The sequence below is a fragment of the Salvelinus alpinus genome, chromosome 10 (assembly GCF_045679555.1).
Source record: "Salvelinus alpinus chromosome 10, SLU_Salpinus.1, whole genome shotgun sequence".
Lineage (NCBI taxonomy): Eukaryota > Metazoa > Chordata > Actinopteri > Salmoniformes > Salmonidae > Salvelinus > Salvelinus alpinus.
Window position 1 is genome coordinate 73278011 of NC_092095.1, and position 19381 is coordinate 73297391.

General features: G+C 42.8%; 4 protein-coding genes across 8 annotated transcripts in view; 1 reads left to right on the forward strand and 3 right to left on the reverse strand.

Moving 5' to 3' along the window:
• Nucleotides 1-19381, reverse strand: part of LOC139533031 (zinc finger protein ZFP2-like) — a 530089-nt gene that overhangs the window by 470145 nt on the left and 40563 nt on the right. The window lies entirely within an intron of this gene.
• LOC139533057 (zinc finger protein 135-like) overlaps nucleotides 1-19381 on the forward strand; it is a 545377-nt gene that overhangs the window by 43498 nt on the left and 482498 nt on the right. The gene's annotated exons all lie outside the window — the stretch shown is intronic.
• LOC139533073 (zinc finger protein 135-like) overlaps nucleotides 1-19381 on the reverse strand; it is a 165486-nt gene that overhangs the window by 29649 nt on the left and 116456 nt on the right. The window lies entirely within an intron of this gene.
• Nucleotides 898-18683, reverse strand: LOC139533028 (zinc finger protein 420-like). Of its 3 annotated transcripts, none has more exons than XM_071331190.1 (6): nucleotides 18007-18683; nucleotides 16762-16995; nucleotides 15437-15670; nucleotides 3584-3829; nucleotides 3017-3141; nucleotides 2645-2901 (listed from the first exon to the last, which is right to left on the reverse strand). In XM_071331190.1, exons 2-6 carry the CDS (start codon nucleotides 16862-16864, stop codon nucleotides 2785-2787), a joined length of 825 nt encoding a protein of 274 aa, XP_071187291.1. In that variant the 5' UTR covers nucleotides 16865-16995; nucleotides 18007-18683; the 3' UTR covers nucleotides 2645-2784. The 3 variants fall into 3 exon arrangements, with proteins under 3 accessions (XP_071187290.1, XP_071187291.1, XP_071187292.1); XM_071331191.1 differs by having other exon boundaries at nucleotides 3017-3087; nucleotides 18007-18682; XM_071331189.1 differs by lacking the exon at nucleotides 3017-3141 and having other exon boundaries at nucleotides 898-2901; nucleotides 18007-18681.

Consider the following 19381-nt stretch of genomic DNA (forward strand, 5'->3'; position numbering starts at 1 on the left):
CGTATATTGTGGCTTGATACTTGGCCCTTTCTCTATGTTTCAACCGAGGTCCTGCTTCCGTTGTTACAGTCATCACTGCTTTGCCACTGATCACAAAATCCATGCTGATTTTAAAAATTTTGTTTAGTGTTCTGGGGCCGCATGTCTTGTTCTGGGCTTTATGTATAAGGCGTCTGCCAATCTCAATACCCCAAGACATTCGTGTTTCATAGACAACAACCCTAAGGTCAATAAAACAGGGGGTGGGGGGGGTCAAACTCTTTGAAATGTTCATCCCCCCCCAGTTCAAAGAGGTCCCTAGACATCAATCATCATGACAACTTCAAAGGCATTATATAAATATTGTCGCACTCACTAAGGCGTGAGAACAGGAACAGGATGCCCATATATGGGCATAACCACGTAATCACTTCCCGCCAGGATGTCCTGACCGGATGCCCAAATATGGGCATGCACACGTCATCCGGACATAGGGTCATAAATCAAACGTTTGACGTGTGCCGTCTACTTTATTCTCTCTCACACCAAAACTGACAAGGTGCACACTGATCAGTAAAGAGAGGCTAACATTCTATAACGCTCCCTTTCCTCTGCATTGTTCTCTCACAGTGAGAAACTATAGGATTACAATAGTGTTCTCCACTTTCTTCATTTGATCCAATTCAACGTTGACAATTATTTAATGACATGAGAATTAAGTGGAGTGTCTAATCTTAGCTGGTCTGAGAGAACTGATGAGGCTTCTCTCCTTTATGTATACATTGATGTCTTTTTAAATGGCCCAATCTGTAGAATCTCTTCCCACAGTCAGTGCAGTGATAAGGCTTCTCTCAAGTGTGTATCCGTTGGTGTGTTTTTACATTGCCCAATTGGGAAAAACTCTTGCCACATTGAGAGCAGAAGTAAGGCTTCTCTCCTTTGTCTTTTCTCCAATGACCTTTAAGCTCAGCTGGTGTTTTAACATTTTCTACAGTCAGATCAGTGGTAAGGCTCCTCTTGTGTTTCCCTTGGTGTCTTTTTAAATGGCACATTCAAGGGAAACTCTTTCCACAGTCAGAGCAGGAGTAAGGCTTCTCTCCAGTGTGTGTATATGTTCAGATCGTTTTAAGGTGTCCGGACGAGAGAAACTTGCCCCACAGTCAGAAAAGGAGTAAGGCTTCTCTCTTTTGTGTATACGTTCATGTTGTTTTAAGGTGCCCAGGTGAGAGAAACTCTTTCCACAGTCAGAGCAGGAGTAAGGCTTCTCTCCTGTGTGTGTTCTCTGATGAACTTTTAGGGCAGTTGATGTTTTGAAGCATTTTACACAGTCAGAGCAGGAGTAAGGCTTCTCTCCTGTGTGTATACAATCATGTTGTTTTAAGGTGTCCGGACGGGAGAAACTTGCCCCACAGTCATAGCAGGAGTAAGGTTTCTCTCCTGTGTGTATACGTTTATGTTTTTGTAAGGTGCACGGTCGAGAGAAACTCTTACCACAGTCAGAGCAGGAGTAAGGCTTCTCTCCTGTGTGTATACGTTCATGTTGTTTTAAGGTACCCAGTTGAGAGAAACTCTTTCCACAGTCAGAGCAGAAGTAAGGCTTCTCTCCTGTGTGTAAACGTTCATGTTGTTTTAGGTGGCTTGGTCGAGAGAAACTCTTTCCACAGTCAGAGCAGGAGTAAGGCTTCTCTCCTTTGTGTATACGTTCATGGTGTTTTAAGGTGCCCCGTTCAGAGAAACTCTTTCCACAGTCAGAGCAGAAGTAAGGCTTCTCTCCTGTGTGTAAACGTTCATGTTGTTTTAGGTGGCTTGGTCGAGAGAAACTCTTTCCACAGTCAGAGCAGGAGTAAGGCTTCTCTCCTGTGTGTATATGTTCATGACATTTTAAATTGTTCCGATGAGAGAAACTCGCCCCGCAGTCAGAGCAGGAGTAAGGCTTCTCTCCTGTGTGTGTTCTCTGATGACCTTTTAGGTCAGTTGATGTTTTGAAGCATTTTCCACATTCAGAGCAGGAGTAAAGCTTTTCTCCTGTGTGTATACGTTCATGTTGTTTTAGGTGGCTTGGTCGAGAGAAACTCTTTCCACAGTCAGAGCAGGAGTAAGGCTTCTCTCCTGTGTGTATATGTTCATGACGTTTTAAAGTGTTCCGATGAGAGAAACTCGCCCCGCAGTCAGAGCAGGAGTAAGGCTTCTCTCCTGTGTGTGTTCTCTGATGACCTTTTAGGTCAGTTGATGTTTTGAAGCATTTTCCACATTCAGAGCAGGAGTAAAGCTTTTCTCCTGTGTGTGTACGTCCATGTTGTTTTAAGGTACCCAGTTGAGAGAAACTCTTTCCACAGTCAGAGCAGGAGTAAGTATTCTCTCCTGTGTGTATATGTTCATGACGTTTTAAGGTGTTCCGGTGAGAGAAACTCGCCCCGCAGTCCGAGCAGGAGTAAGGCTTCTCTCCTGTGTGTATATGTTCATGTTGTTTTAGGTGGCTTGGTCGAGTAAAACTCTTTCCACAGTCAGAGCAGGAGTACGGCTTCTCTCCTTTGTGTGTACGTTCATGTTGTTTTAAGGTACCCAGTCGAGAGAAACTCACCCCACAGTCAGAGCAGGAGTAAGGCTTCTCTCCCGTGTGTATATGTTCATGTCGTTTTAAGGTGTCCCGATGAGAGAAACTCTTTCCACAGTCAGAGCAGGAGTAAGGCTTCTCTCCTCTGTGTGTTCCATGATGAACTTTTAGCGCAGTTGATGTTTTGAAGCATTTTCCACATTCAGAGCAGGAGTAAAGCTTTTCTCCTGTGTGTATTTTTAGGTGTATTTTTAGCTTTGATAGAAATGGGAAAATCTCCTCACAATGTGAGCAGTGGTAAGACCTCTTTGCGCTGTGATCTTTCTGCTGATGCTCTCTGGATGTAGAGAATGTCTCAACATGGTCTCCTGTGTGAACAATATCAGAACAACCAGTCAATTGGTGTGATATACATGTCAATCAAATGTATTTTATGAAGCTCTTTTTACAAAAGTTGTAACAAAGTCCTTTACAGAAACCAACCCAAAATCCCCAAAGAGCAAGCAATGCAGATGTAGAAGCACAGTGGCCACGAAAAACTTCCAAGCAGGAACCTTGGAAGAAACAGAGAGGAACCAGGCTCAAAGGGGTGGCCGGTCCTCTTCTGTCTGTACCGGGTGACATATGTATTCATATCAGTAGGCTGTACAATATAGGGGAATAAAACTATTCTAAAAGTGGGTAAGAGATGAAAGCTAAAAAGGGGCGTGTCATCCTCCACTCATTATCACAAGGGTTAGTAACTACACAGACTCATTTCATATCATCCTCCACTCACTATCACAAGGGTTAGTAACTACACAGACTCATTTCATAGAACTTTAAAACACTGGCAGTTTGTCTACTTCACTTCTGTAGTCTACTCTCTGATCACTCCAGATAGCTCAGTTAATAAAACAAATGTTGGCAATACTGGTGTCAAACCATGCAAGTCTCAGTAGCATGAAATAAAATCTACCTTCTCATTGAAACAGTTCTACTGCAACTTTTCATACACAGTGGGAAGTTGGAATGAACAACAAACTTAGTTAGATAGAACCCTGCTCTTACCATGATTAACAGATTTCCCAATCTTCTCCTCCTCTTCTTCATCTTTAATGTTGACATTCAGCTCCAGTGTTTGACTGCAGTCTTCCAGCTTCACTGATGCCATCTCTGGATCCTGCAGTGCAAACTGGGCTCCACTGTCACAATCAGGACCCAGTGACTGTGGGTTTGGACTCAGTGTGGAAGGAGAGAGGCAGGCTGGGTTTGTCGTTACTGTTGATGTTACCGGCCTCAGACTTAATTCTAATCCTGTAGTAACAATGAGAAACAGACACAAAAAGTTATTGTCTTGACAGTTCTGGCACTTTCTTTATTCTCTAAAAATATATTATATGTTCAATTATCTATTTCAGTGCTTGACTTGGACTGAAATAGGTGCCGGTACTGTTTATATTTAGGCACAGGAGCTCCACAATACTGTTGAGCTAATATTCTATAAGAGGAACTGTCAAGACTTCCACCGAAGTCGGTCCCTCTCCTTGTTCGGGCGGCGCTCGACGTCACCGGTCTACTAGCCATCTCCGATCCATTACATGTTCAGTATTTAACCCTCTGTTTCCCACATGTATGTGTGCGTGTTTGTTCTATGTTGATGGCTATATCTGACGGCTGGTATTTTGTTGCCGGGCTTTGTATCTACGCCTGTTTATTCGTGGTACAGGTATATTTCACGCACCGTTGTATTGTTTCTATACTGGTGTTTTTTCGTGTATTAAATACCTTGTCCACGCATCTCAACTCTCCTGCGCCTGACTCCTTTTCACCAGTTACCCAAAGCCTTGACAGAAACACACACCTCAAATGGAGTCAGCAGGAGCAGGTGCCGCTGCCGTAGGGGTTGAAGAGCGAGTCCAGCAGCATTCTACTATTCCCCAGCATCTCGGCAGCGCCATGGACCGCGTGCTGCAAACCATGGAGCGATGGAAGAGAGGAGGAGATCCTCCAGCGTCTCCACCAGCACCACCAGTTTCACCTATAATGACCCCTCCTTCACCTGGTCCCAGTGGGATCCGGCTCGCCCAACCGAGGGAGTATGATGGTACGGCGGCGGGATGTCAGGGGCTCTTGCTCCAGCTAGAGCTCTACCTGGCAACCGTCCACCTGGCTCCCTCAGGCTGTGAGAGCGTGGCCGCCCTCGTCTCCTGCCTCTCAGGAAAGGCCTTATGGGGGGAAGAAGAAGCGGTGTTGGACCACTCTCACATTCCACCAGCTGGTGGACCTGTCCATCCGGCTGGATAACGTGCTGGCTACCCGCGGACATCCAGATCGGGGTCTGTCAATTCCATCCCCCATCACCACCGCTCCGACGCCCATGGAGCTGGGAGGTGCTGCACTTAGGGCGACCGGAGGCGGGGCCATTCCATGCACCATCTGTGCCCGCAGAGTGCACACTGCCGGTCGGTGCTGGGGAGGTTCCTCTGGGAGTCGAGGCAGCAGTCAGGGCACTCTTGTGTCACCCCAGGTGAGTCGGCACCAGGCTCACCCAAAGCCCCTGGTTGCTCACATGTTTTTGTTCATTAATTTTCTTGAGTTCTCCCCGCATTCCCAGCATAAGGCGCTCGTAGATTCAGGCGCAGCTGGGAATTTTATTGACAGATCATTTGCCCATAGTTTAGGGATCCCCATTGTTCCTGTGGATATGCCCTTCCCTGTGCACGCCCTAGATAGTTAGCCCTGACCCTAATGGTCGACTATGGAGGCCACCGCTCCACTGGGCATGGTTACGCAGGAGGGTCACAAGGAGAGAATCAGTCTCTTCCTTATTGATTCTCCTGCGTTTCCCGTGGTGCTGGGCCGACCCTGGTTGGCCTGTCATGACCCCACTATTTCGTGGCAACAGACCGCTCTCACGGGGTGGTCACGAAAATGCTCGGGGAGGTGTTTAGGGGTTTCCATCGGTGCTACTACAGTGGAAAGCCTAGACCAGGTCTCCACCGTGCGCATCCCCTCTGAATATACCGATTTGGCTCTCGCCTTCTGTAAGAAGAAGGCGACTCAATTACCACCCCATCGACGGAGGGATTGTGCGATAAATCTCCTGGTAAACGTAGCACTTCCCAGGAGTCACGTGTATCCCCTGTCGCAAGAGGAGACGGCGGCTATGGAAACATATGTTTCCGAATCTCTGGGGCAGGGGTACATTCTGCCCTCCACGTCACCTGCCTGCTCGAGTTTATTTTTTGTGAAGAAGAAGGATAGAGGTCTGCGCCCGTGTATTGACTATCGAGGCATTAACCAAATCACTGTGAGGTACAGTTACCCGCTACCTCTCATAGCCAGTGCGATCGAGTCAATGCACTGGGCACACTTCTTCACAAAATTGGATCTCAGGAGCGCTTACAACCTGGTGCGTATCCGGGAGGGAGAAGAGTGGAAGACGGCGTTTAGTACCACATCAGGCCATTATGAGTACCTTGTCATGCCATACGGGTTGATGAATGCTACATCAGTCTTCCAATCCTTTGTAGACGAGATTTTCAGGAACCTGCACGGGCAGGGTGTAGTGGTGTATATTGATGACATTCTGATATACTCCGCTACACGCGCCGAGTATGTGTCCTTGGTGCGCAGGGTACTTGGACGACTGTTGGAGTATGACCTGTACGTCAAGGCTGAGAAATGACTGTTCTTCCAGCAGGCCATCTCCTTCCTAGGGTATCGCATTTCAACATCAGGGGTGGAGATGGAGAGTGACCGCATTTCAGCTGTGCGTAATTGGCCGACTCCCACCACGGTAAAGAAAGTGCAGCGGTTTCTAGGGTTTGCCAACCACTACCGGAGGTTCATCCGGGGCTTTGGTCAGGTAGCAGCTCCCATTACCTCACTGCTGAAGGGAAGACCGGTGCGTTTGCAGTGGTCGGCTGAGGCGGACAGGGCTTTTGGTCACCTGAGGGCTCTGTTTTACCTCGGCTTTACCACACTGCTTCCCTCTACACTCAGCTCCTTCCTCTCCACACTGCTTCCCTCTACACTCAGCTCCTTCCTCACCACACTGCTTCCCTCTACACTCAGCTCCTTCCTCACCACACTACACCTGCCATCGCAGTTAATTCATCCTCACTCGTCACATTCACTTCCCTCCTGTAGCTCTTCTAAAGGCTCTGTGTCATCCTCCATTCCATATTCACTCAAAACATTCCACTTTTCTTCTTGTCCACCATCTTCTCCATCAGATCTTCCAGAAAGCTTGTGCAATCCCCCATTGAAATCCCATTTTTTTCTTATCCGCCGTCTCACCTCATCCACACCCAAGTAGCTGCATACCAATAGAGTACCACAGTATAAATCATAATACCCATAAAACCTAGCAGTCAAACATGAAATGGTTCCAATCCAGTTTCCACCATTCATTTTTTCCCGTTGGGGATTTTATAAACACTTAAATAAGGGCTGTGTTTCATGTAGGCTTACCCTGGAATGACGTTTTGATAACCGTGTAAATTTCTGGGACAAGATGACAAAGATTTGTATTTACCCCCACAAAAATGAAATATAATTAGCTGCTAATGTGGCTATTGAAAGGGTTAAACCTTTTAAACGGTTAATACATTGTGTTATGATAAACTGTAAGGTCTCCTCTTCAGGAGACCTCTGTGTGTGTGTGTTAACACCTGTTTTGAGTGTTGTGCCCTTCAGACACGATCAGAAGGCGGAAACCGCCTACGTTCATACTCCTCATGTCTGGGCCACACCTGCCTATGAGGTTCTGAGAATACGACTGGTTTCCTGAGAACACAAGGCTACCGCAGGCCTAATGAAAACAGCCACCTGTCAGAAGATGCTTGGACTCATTCACCTTATGATCCTATACTTGTGATGAAAGATCAAGTTTCAGTCAAACCCACTTCTGAGCTTTTAATTGCTGACAAGATGGTTGCTGCTGTCATTGGGAGGTTAGATTTATTAAAATGTTGTTGCCAGGGAAAGTCACACAGAGGACTGGGGAGGCTATATGAGTTACAGGATGTCTTAGACATTTTGCAGAACCTGGGGAGAGCTATCATATACTGTACCAACAGCTGCCTACAATTGTATTACTAAAGGAGAATTTGAATACTTAAACAAAAAGTATTTCCGTTCCATTACTAATGTATGTTTGATAATTATATAGACCTGATCATCTGTTGAAGAAATTGACCAACACTATCATAAAACTACAAATGCCATGATGATCAGAACAAGACTGACAAAACTAGGCAACGGTAAGGATCTCTGGGTTAACTAATGTTAGCTACATTTAGTAATGAATAAATAGGCTACATTTATTTAAAATGTACAATTCTGTGAACTGTCTTGTGCAAGTTTTAAATTGACACAATACCTGTTAGCAAAGGTGTCAGCTAGAGATGACATGCAGGAGCTTGCGGTGATTGGTTGTTTTGCATGATGTCTACTTTGATGCTAATTAGCATTTTATAATCTGAGAGGAAATAAAGACTAATATATTGATAAGTCACATTGTCCGAGAGAGATTTACATTTACATTTACATTTAAGTCATTTAGCAGACGCTCTTATCCAGAGCGACTTACAAATTGGTGCATTCACCTTATGAAATCCAGTGGAACAACCACTTTACAATAGTGCATCTAACTCTTTTAAGGGGGAGGGGTGGGGTTAGGAGGATTACTTTATCCTAGGTATTCCTTAAAGAGGTGGGGTTTCAGGTGTCTCCGGAAGGTGGTGATTGACTCCGCTGACCTGGCGTCGTGAGGGAGTTTGTTCCACCATTGGGGTGCCAGAGCAGCGAACAGTTTTGACTGGGCTGAGCGGGAACTGTACTTCCTCAGAGGTAGGGAGGCGAGCAGGCCAGAGGTGGATGAACGCAGTGCCCTTGTTTGGGTGTAGGGCCTGATCAGAGCCTGAAGGTACGGAGGTGCCGTTCCCCTCACAGCTCCGTAGGCAAGCACCATGGTCTTGTAGCGGATGCGAGCTTCAACTGGAAGCCAGTGGAGAGAGCGGAGGAGCGGGGTGACGTGAGAGAACTTGGGAAGGTTGAACATGTGATGTGATTACATGGTTATCAAATCGTCACGCCAGGGTAAGCCAACACGAAACACAGCCCTTATTTTAATTGTTTCTAATATCAACAAAAAATGATTGGAATATTTACATTTTTTTCCCGAAACGGAAATATCACATTTACATAAATATTCAGAACCCTTACTCCATACTTTGATGAAGCACAGTTGTCAGCGATTACAGCCTTGGGTCTTCTTGGGTATGACGCTACAAGCTTTGGCATAGCTGTTTTGGGGAGTTTCTCGCATTCTTCTCTGTAGACGTGTCGCCGCACAGCTATTTTCATATCTCTCCAGAGATATTCGATTGGGTTCAAGTCTGGGCTTTGGCTGGGCCACTCAAGGACATTCAGAGACTTGTCCCGAAGACACTCCTGTGTTGTCTTAGCTTTGTGTTTAGGGTAGTCGTCCTGTTGGAAGGTGAACCGTCACCCCCAGTTTGAGGTCCTGAGTACTGTGGAGCAGGTTTTCATAAAGGATCTATCTGTACTTCATTGAACTTTGCGCCGTTCATCTTTCAATCGATCCTGACTAGTCTCCCAGTCCCTGCCGCTGAAAAACATCCCCACAAATTGCTCCTGCCACCACCATGCTTCACTGTAGGGATGGTGCCAGGTTTCCTCCAGGCGTGATGCTTGACATTAAGGCCAAAGAGTTCAATCTTGGTTTTATCAGACCAGAGAATCTTGTTTCTCATGATCTGAGTCCTTTCGGTGTCTTTTGGCAAACTCCAAGCAGGTTGTCATGAGCCTTTTACTGAAGAGTGGCTTCCATCTGGGCACTCTACCATAAAGGCATGATTAGTGGAGTGCTGCAGAGATAGTTGTCCTTCTGGAAGGTTCTCCCTTCGCCACAGAGGAGCTCTGTCAGAGTGACCATCGGCTTCTTGGTCACCTCCCTGACCAAGGTCCTTCTCAACTTATGTCTCAGTTTGGCCGGGTGTCCAGCTTCCTAAAAAAGTATTGGTGGTTCCAAACCTCTTCCATTTAGGAATGATGGAGGCCTTTCGATCATATCCTTGGACTAAAATGATTGACACTCACATGCAAAGGAACTTTGGGTAATGTAGCACATATTCAATGGCATCTTTTTCTCACGTAGGCTGTTCATTTCTGATCTTTGATACTTTTTTTGGTTTGTAAACGTATCATGGTATACTACATGAATGCTATATGGGAGGGCCACTGTTACTTGGTAGCTACTAGCAAAAGACCCTGTGTTGTGGATCATCTACAACTATTTTGGACTGTCCATACTGTAACGTTAGTCTCAGGCTTCACTAACTAGCGTTACTGTTATAGGTGGAGCTATTCTTTGCTACTTTTCAAACAAATACTGTAATATTTCACATATCTTGCTAGATATGTATCTTGTTGTGATATTTCACATAACTAATATGTGCTTTGAAAGCCTCCCATCTGGTACTTGCTGACATTTGGTCAGTGTTCAATGTAAAATAAACATCTTTATGCACTCCAACGTAATGTAAGAAGTCTGGGTCCTGTAACCATCTGGGACGCAAACACCATACTAGTTTTGCATGCCTATAAAATAATGACTCAGGGGAACGGTCACTCAGAACAATACTATCATAGCCACGCCCTGCTACATTGGGAAGCAATGAGCAAGAAACTAAGAAGTAGTCTGTATGATAAAATTATTTAAAATGTTGACGAGTAACAGGAATACTCCCTTTTACTCTGGTTCTGAGTCCTCCAAGGTTCACATAGATTTAAGTCCTTAATGAAAAGCTGTAATTTCTTTCTACTCTGCTAGTGGGAAGTGTCTAAACCAGAGGAGTGATCTAGATGAGGATCAATTAAAATCCCCTGCCATTAGGACTTTACCAGGAAGGGAGGTTATCAACAGAAATAAATTCTCAAAATTTGGGATTTCATCATTAGGACCATAAACATTAACATGCTCATTCAAAGAGTTCCCTCCCTGATACAAGATGTATCAGTTATAATATTATTCACTTGAAACGGAACAGATTTATGAATTAAAACCATAACACCATGAGAATGAGAGGAGAAACAGGATGCTATTACTTGCCATCTCCTGCATACTTTAAGTAGCTCATCCTTCAACAAGTGAGTGTATTGTAGGAACACAATAGATTAATGAAGCTGTTTAAGCCTAGTAATAACCTGTTTAAGCTTGGATAGTTTACAAACTCCACAGACATTCCACAAAGTACATTTCAGTTTAAACAAAGACGTAAACATGGAATAAGCTATAGCATAAAGACATGTCTAAAATATGTTTAGTAACCAGAAGGAACGCAGGAATATTTTGTAGTGAGAAAAATATGTAAAGATCTGTTGGAACAAACAAAAATAAATCTATGCTAACTGTAAAACACTGCACCCCATTCTACTGTCTACCTAACCGAGACATGCAACGCTTCCTCTCCCACCTCCCCCAATCGTAGAGTGTAGCCTGGTAGACGACTGATCCATTAAAACCTGTTAGGGATCAGTGTACCGCTAGCAGTCCACCTGCGACAACATCCGGTGAAATTGCAGAGCGCCAAATTCAAAATATTAATATTAAACATTCATGAAAATACAAGTGTTATACACCATTCTGTAGCTTAGAATCTTGGTAATCGAACCGCGTTGTCCGATTTACAATAGGCTTCACGGCGAAAGCAGAGCATTCGATTATCTGAGATCAGCACCCCACAACAACATATTTTTCAAACCAGCACAGGCGTCACAAGATCCCAAATAGCGATAAAATAAATCACTTACATTTGAAGATCTTCCTCTGTTTGCAATCCCAAGGGTCCCAGCTACAAGATGAATGGTTCGTTTTGTTCGATAAAGTCCTTCTTTATATCCTAAAAAGTCAGTTTAGTAGGAGTCATTGAGTTCAGTAATCCACCAGTTCAACATGCAGACAAAGTCCCAAAAGTTACCGGTAAAGTTCATCCAAACAACACTTCTAATTAATTGTCAGGTAGTCTAATATCTAAATAAATGATAGTACTTCATACGGCGTCTAGTATTTTCAATAGGAAAGGAAAATTACAAAGAGCGCACCCTCGTTCACGCGGGCAAAGAGACTACTTTTCCCTTAGTGCTCCCCATGGACAAATAACAATTACTCAATGGTTTTTCAAAAACCAAGCCTGAAACCATGTATAAAGACTGTTGACATCTACTGGAAGCCATAGGAACTTCAATTTGGGAGCCAGAAGTCAGTTTTCAAAAGCAAGTAAATTAGTACAAATAAATGTACTAAGTAAAAACATTCAAAGAATGGGAAAAAAAATACATTCCTTCGTCCCGCATTATAGGACATTCAGGATTGATAACGTAACACTTACATTAACTGTAATAGCAAAATTTAATTTAATTTACTGCAATTTATCTTTTAGCTCGGTCTTTTTTATTTTCCGAAATTTGCACTAAGAATGGCATAATCAAGTTACTGTTTACTTTACATTTGAAGTGGCTGGAAGCTTAAAAAGAAAAAGCTTGGTTTTCGCCTGCCATAACAGTTCTTTTAGACCCACAGACATTATTTTAACAGTTTTAGAAACTCAGTGTTTTCTATCCAATTCTACCATTTATATGCATATCCTAGCTTCTGGGCCTGAGTGACAGGCAGTTTACTTTGAGCGCGTCAGACAACCGAAATTCAGGATACTGCCCCCTAGACCAGAGAGGTTTTAACTTCTTGCCACTAGGGGGGTGCCATTTCGACATAGTACAAATTCGTATCCAAATTAAACTGCCTCGTACTCAATTCTTGCTCGTACAATATGCATATTATTATTACTATTGGATAGAAAACACTCTCTAGTTTCTAAAACCGTTTGAATTATGTCTGTAAGTGAAACAGAACTAGACTTAGAGCAATTCTCCTATGAGGATTTGAAAATGCTGAAATCTGCTTGCTGTTCCCAGACCTGTGGATAACTCTGACTGTCTTCTATTGGTTGAGATGCACTGCATACGCCTTCCCCTGGTTGTTAGCGAATAGGGAGTCTTGAAATGGCGTCTCTACGTAGTTCCCAAAGTTTATAAATTGATTGGGAACGAGGTGGCTCATTCTTTTCACCTTCGCTCGGGAGCATTGAGGACCTGGGAACGTTCTTTTGGAACCATCGGTTATAGATCTCAGACATTTCCGGCTGTGTTTTTATTCGATATAGGTGTTGAAGACATCGTAATGTTGTTATTTTGAACCAAATTATATCAGTTTATGTCAGTATATTGCGATTTTCGGGTATTTATTTCCTTGGCGCTGTAGGAATTTGGGTATCTCTCTCTTTCGTGCTAATGTTTACTGCTAATTGCAACTCTGAAGAGGACGTTCTCCAACCTATCAACAATTATTTTTGACAAAGGACACCTTTCCCAAGATTCTGATGAGAGTTCATCGAAAAGTAAGAACTATTTATGCTGATAATTCATTGTTCTGTTGAAAAATGTCAAATGCATGAAACGCCATTGCTTGCAGTGTAGCATTGTGTTATCGAAGCCTGTATTGCACAGTAAGGTTAATTTTAAAAATGTAATTCAGCGATTGCATTAAGAACTAATTTGTCGTCTTTCAATTGCTGTCCAACCTGTATTTTTTTAGTCAAGTTTATGAATAGTTTTCGATAAGAGTAGGTGGCTTTCCAAGATGGCGCCGGACAGATTGCTTGAGCTCTTGGCTACTTTTCTCATTGTATAAGCACAATTTGTGCCGCTAAATATGCACATTTTCGAACAAACTATATGCATTGTGTAATATGATGTTACAGGACTGTCATCTGAAGAATTCTGAGAAGGTTAGTGAAAAAATGTATATATTTTGGTGGTTTATACGTTATAGCTATTTTTGCCTTGAATCAATGCTGTTGTAATGTTCGCTATTGTGCTAAGCTAATATAACGCTATGTTGTGTTTTCGCTCTAAAACACTTAGAAAATCTGAAATATTGGCTTGATTCACAAGAGCTGTGTCTTTCATCTGCTGCACGCTGTGTATTTTTAAGAAATGTTTTATGATGAGTAATTAGCTAATACACGATGGTCTCTGTAGTTATTCTAGTCATTTTAGTGAGAGTTGTGATGGGGGCTGCAATGGTAAACTATGATTTATACCTGAAATATGCACATTTTTCTAACAAAACCTATGCTATACAATAAATGTTATCAGACTGTCATCTGATGAGGTTGTTTCTTGGTTAGTGGCTATTTATATCTTTATTTGGTCGAATTTGTGATAGCTACTGATGCAGTAAGAAAATGGTGGAGTATGGAAGTGGTGTCTTTTGCTAACGTGGTTAGCTAATAGATTTACATATTTTGTCTTCCCTGTAAAACATTTTTAAAAATCAGAAATGATGGCTTTATTCACAAGATGTGTATCTTTCATTTGGTGTCTTGGACTTGTGATTTCATGAACATTTTATTATATGATATCCCTGTGGCTTTAGGCTAGGCTATGCTAGTCAGCTTTTGTGATGGGGGGGCTCCCGGATCCGGGTTTGGTAGGCGTTAGAGGTTAAAGGGAGCAGTTTAACCCAAGCGACTCTAAACATGACAAAGTGTCTCCTGCCTTCTCTCGGTCATTAATCCTCACTAACAGAATAAAAGGCGTATCTTGTACCAAAGCCACTCCTGCGTTGTCTTGGTTGTGTGCCTAGGATCGTTGCCCTGTTGGAAGGTGAACCTTCACCCCAGTCTGAGGACCTGAGCGCTCTGTAGCAGGTTTTCATCAACGATCTCTCTTTGCTCTGTTAATCTTTCCCTTGATCCTGACTAGCCTCCCAGTCCCTGCCGCTGAAAAACATCCCCACTGCATGATGCTACCACCACCATGCTCTACAGACAATTACTTCGACATCATGGCTTGGTTTTTGCTCTGACACGCACTGTCAAATGTGGGACCTTATATAGACAGGTGTGTGCCTTTCCAAATCATTTCCAATCAATTGAATTTACCACAGGTTGACAATCAAGTTGTAGTAACATCTCAAAGTTGATAAACGGAAACAGGATTCACCTGAGCTCAATGTCGAGTATCATAGCAAAGGGTCTGAATACCTATGTAAATAAGGTTTCTGTTTTTTTTTATATAAACGTGAAAACATTTCTAAAAACCTGTATTTGCTTTGTCATTATGGGGCATTGTGTGTAGATTGATAAGGAACATTGTTTATTTAATCCATTTTAGAATAAGGCTGTAACGTAACAAAACGTGGAAAATGTCAAGGAGTCTAAATACTTTCCGAATGGGAGAGGGGATACCGCGTCAGTTGTACAACTGAATGCATTCAACTGAAATGTGTCTTCCGAATCAGAGAGGTGCGGAGGGCTGCCATAATCGACATCCACGTCTTCGGCGCCCGGGGAACAGTGGGTTAACTGCCTTGCTCAGGGGCAGAACAGATTATTACCTTGTCTTCGGGGATTCGATCCAGCAACCTTTCGGTTACTGTCCCAATGCTCTAACCACTAGGCTACCTGTACGTATTCACACAAGTAGGCTGTGCAATACAAAAGGAGAATAAAACTATTCTAAAAGTATCTCATAAGTCAAGAAAATGATGACCCATATCATCCACTCACTACCACAAGGGTTAGAAACTACACAGACTCATTTCATATAACTTTAAAACACTGTCAGTTTGTTTACTTCACTCTACTCTGAACACTCCAGATAGCCCAGTTAATAAAACAAATGCTGGCAATACTGGTGTCAAACCATACAAGTCTCAGTACCATGAAATAACATCTTCCTTCTCATTGAAACAGTTCTACTGCAACTTTTCATACACAGTGAGAAGTTAGAATGAAAAACAAACTTAATTAGATAGAACCCTGCTCTTACCATGATTAACAGACTTCCCAATCTTCTCCTCCTCTTCTTCATCTTTAATGTTGGCATTTGGCTCCAGTGTTTGACTGCAGTCCTCCAGCTTCACTGATGCCATCTCTGGATCCTGCAGAGCAAACTGGGCTCCACTGTCACAATCAGGACCCAGTGACTGTAGGTTTGGACTCAGTGTGGAAGGAGAGAGGATGGCTGGGTTTGTCCTCACTGTTGATATTACCGACCTCATACCTGAGTCGGCAAGTAGTAGAGGAGAAACGGACACAAAAGTTATTTTCTTCACAGTTCTGGCACTTTCTTTATTTTCTATTAAATATATTATATTTTTTATTGTTCAATTATCTAATTCAGTGGTTGACTTGGACTGAAATAGTTGCCCATACTCATTTTGGACGCCGGTACTGTTTATATTTAGGTGCAGGAGCCCCACAATACTTTTGAGCAAATACTTAACATGTAGTAGACAAATGCATACAAGACTCAAAAACCATTTAGTACAAGTTTACAGTTAGTTTTTGGCAGCACCATGTACCATTTTCCTTAACCCTCTTCACGTTATTATTCCAATCAAAAAACAATTGTATTTCCGTTCACACCATAGTATCGTTTATAGACAGAAACTGAATGTGTCAATATTTTACACATGTAGAAACTGATAATCATTACATTTAGCTTCAAAACAGTAGTGCAACCTGAAAATTGTCTCTGCTGCACCCACACTGCCTGCACCGAAGTCCGTTGACGCAGACCGGATGGGCGCCGCCATTTTACCAGCTTGTGAATTTTTCCTTCCATGGACCTCTACGGACAATTCCTTCGACCCCGTGGCTTGGTTTTTGCTCTAACATAGGGCTGGGCGACGTGGCAAAAATATCATACCATGGTATTTTTCACATTTTTGACGGTATTTTATGTTTTTGATTAATAAAAGTTCTACATTTGCTTTATGAGTAGTGCGTGACCCTAGGGTGGCAACACATATTCAAAAAAATGTTCAATGGGACTTTCTCCATTCTGATTGTTTTATAGTGTTCAATTCAACTTCAACCTAAAATAATTTCCTGCACTCATTTGAGATAATTTACACACTGGGCAAAGATACTAGTGCTTATTTTTAACCAAATGTTGCAATTTAGATCATAACACCAAGGTGATCTTTTGGAATCATGGAAATAGAATGATTATTCTAATTCTATAGTCTATAAATAGTGGGCACTTCTACCTTCTCATTGAAACAGTTAATCATGAAACAGTTCTTCTGCAACTTTTCATACACAGTGGGAAGTTGGAACGAAAAACACAAACTTAGAACCTGCTCTTACAATGAGAAACAGATATTCCAATCTTCTCCTCCTCTTCTTCATCTTTAATGTTGACATTCAGCTCCAGTGTTTGACTGCAGTCTTCCAGCTTCACTGATGCCATCTCTGGATCCTGCAGTGCAAACTGGGCTCCACTGTCACAATCAGGACCCAGTGACTGTAGGTTTGGACTCAGTGTGGAAGGAGAGAGGAGAGCTGGGTTTGTCCTCTCTGTTGATGTTACCGGCCTTATACCTGAGTCGGCAAGTAGTAGAAGAGAAACAGACACAAAAGTTATTTTCTTGCCAGTTCTGGCACCTTCTTTATTCTCTAAAAATATATTATATTTATTTTTGTTCAATTATCTAATTCAGTGCTTGACTTGGACTGAAATAGTTGCCAGTACTGTTTATATGTAGGTGCAGGAGCTCCACAATACTGTTGAGCTAATATTCTATAAAGAGGAACATGAGCTCAAACAGTAGAAATTTAAGGTGAACTCTTGTCCAAGTCAAGAACGGATCTCATTTCAATAGATCAGGTAGGTGAGCATTGGCAACAAAACATTATTGCATTAACATTAAAACACAACGGACACAAAGTTAAGATCACTTAATATATAGATTTCCTAAATTCACATAAAATGACTCAAAAACCATGAAGTACAAGGTTAGTTTGTTTCAGGCAGCACTATGTATTATTTTCCTGAAGAACCGCGTCTTCGTTGTTTCAATCAAAAACCAGTAGTATTTCCGTTCACACCATACTCAAATGTATAGATAAAGATAGAAACAACTACATGTGTCTGAATATTAGTACACATGTAGAAAACCAACAAGCATTACATTCAGCTTCAAAACAGTAACGCAACCGTAAAATGGTCTGCACCCACACTGCCTGCACTTTAGTCCGTTGACCCAGTCCGAGGCGGCGCCGCCATTTTACCAGCGTGTGAATTTTACACAAAACCGATAACATGCAGCTCAGAAATCTCAAATAAAAGGATTCTTTATGAAAATTAACATGAGCAGAATATGTACATCCACTAATGTATGTACATCCACTTGTGGATGTATCCACAAACCCAACGTCTCTAGGTACGTGACTTGTAAAATAGTATAACGTCACCACGTTCTTCACTCGGTTTGACACAAAAATATCACATCAAACCTTTACCAAACGTGATAATAATTTAATGGATTTGTTACCTAGCATGGAATGACATGTTTTTTCGAAATTAGAAAATGTAAACGTGCTATTACGTACCTGTAGTAATAAAGGGAAACGGGCACAAAAGATACCTTCTTCACTGCACAGTTCTGGCGCTTTTTTATTCTGAAGATGGTGCGCGCCTGTCGGGAACTTCCTGTTCCCCCACTAACACCGTCCGTGCATTGCGGGATCCTTGGGCTGGCCCTACCCTGTTACATGAGAAGGGGGTAGCTGCTGCTGCTGCTCCCAAATGTATTACTTGGGTCTCGGGACGATTGGGGCTACTCTCTGGCAGATGATTAAACGGGCGTCTGTATATAATTAACATTTCATTATTTATTTGTTCATATTTTTTCATTGTTTCTGTGATTTAAAAAAATACAATTAACATTTAAATTAAATAATTTTAGAGCCCGGTTTAAGTTGTATTTGACTATTTTGATACTTTGTACATGGCAACGGATAAGCATTAACGCAGCAGTCGCAGTGCGAACTGCATTGCTACAGATGCTAGTTCGATGCCAGTGCCGGCCGTGACCAGGAGACCCATGAGGCGACGCACAATTGGCCCAGCGTCGTCTGAGTTAGGGGAGGGTTTGGCCGGCCAGGATGTCCTTGTCCCATACAGCATTTCCTCTGACGTTATTTTTGGGGGGTGGAGGGGTATAATTTGTATGCATACAATGTATAATAGTAATATTTAAAATTACTGTCTGGTAATTTTGTATACATTTATTTAAATTTGCATCTGGCCGCTTCTGGGGGGATTCTGGTAAGATGCCAGCAAAGCTGGCTCAATTCCGGTAGATGGAAACAGCCTGATGTACTTGGGCCGATTCTTGGCAGTCATTAATTCTGATTCCGGGCCGAGTCAATCAGTTCCGGCCCACCGGAAGAGGGCCGCTTCTGGGCCTATTCCTCATTGCGAAGTTGCTATATATTGGCAGGAACTGGAACAAGCTGTGATACACGTCGATCCAGACCACCCCAAACAGGCTCAATGGGTGACATGTCTAGTGAGTATGCAGACCATGGAAGAATTGGGACATTTTCAGCTTCCAGGGATTGTGTACAGATCCTTCGGTGGATGAATGGCAGGACGATGGGCCTCGGGATCTTGTCATGGTATCTCTGTGCATTTAAATTACCATTGATAAAATGCAATTGCGTTCGTTGTCTCCCATACCATAACCCAATGCTAGCATGGAGTACTTTGTAGACAACAGCAAACCGCTCCCGACACAACACCCTACACGTGGTCTGCAATTGAGAGGCTTGTTGGGCATACCGCTAAATTCTCAAAAACAACTTGGAGGCGGCTTATGGTAGAGAAATTAACATTAAATTATCTGGTAGCAGCTATGGTGCACATTCCTGCAGTCAGCATGCCAATTGCATGCTCTCTCAAAACTTGAGACATCTGTTGCAT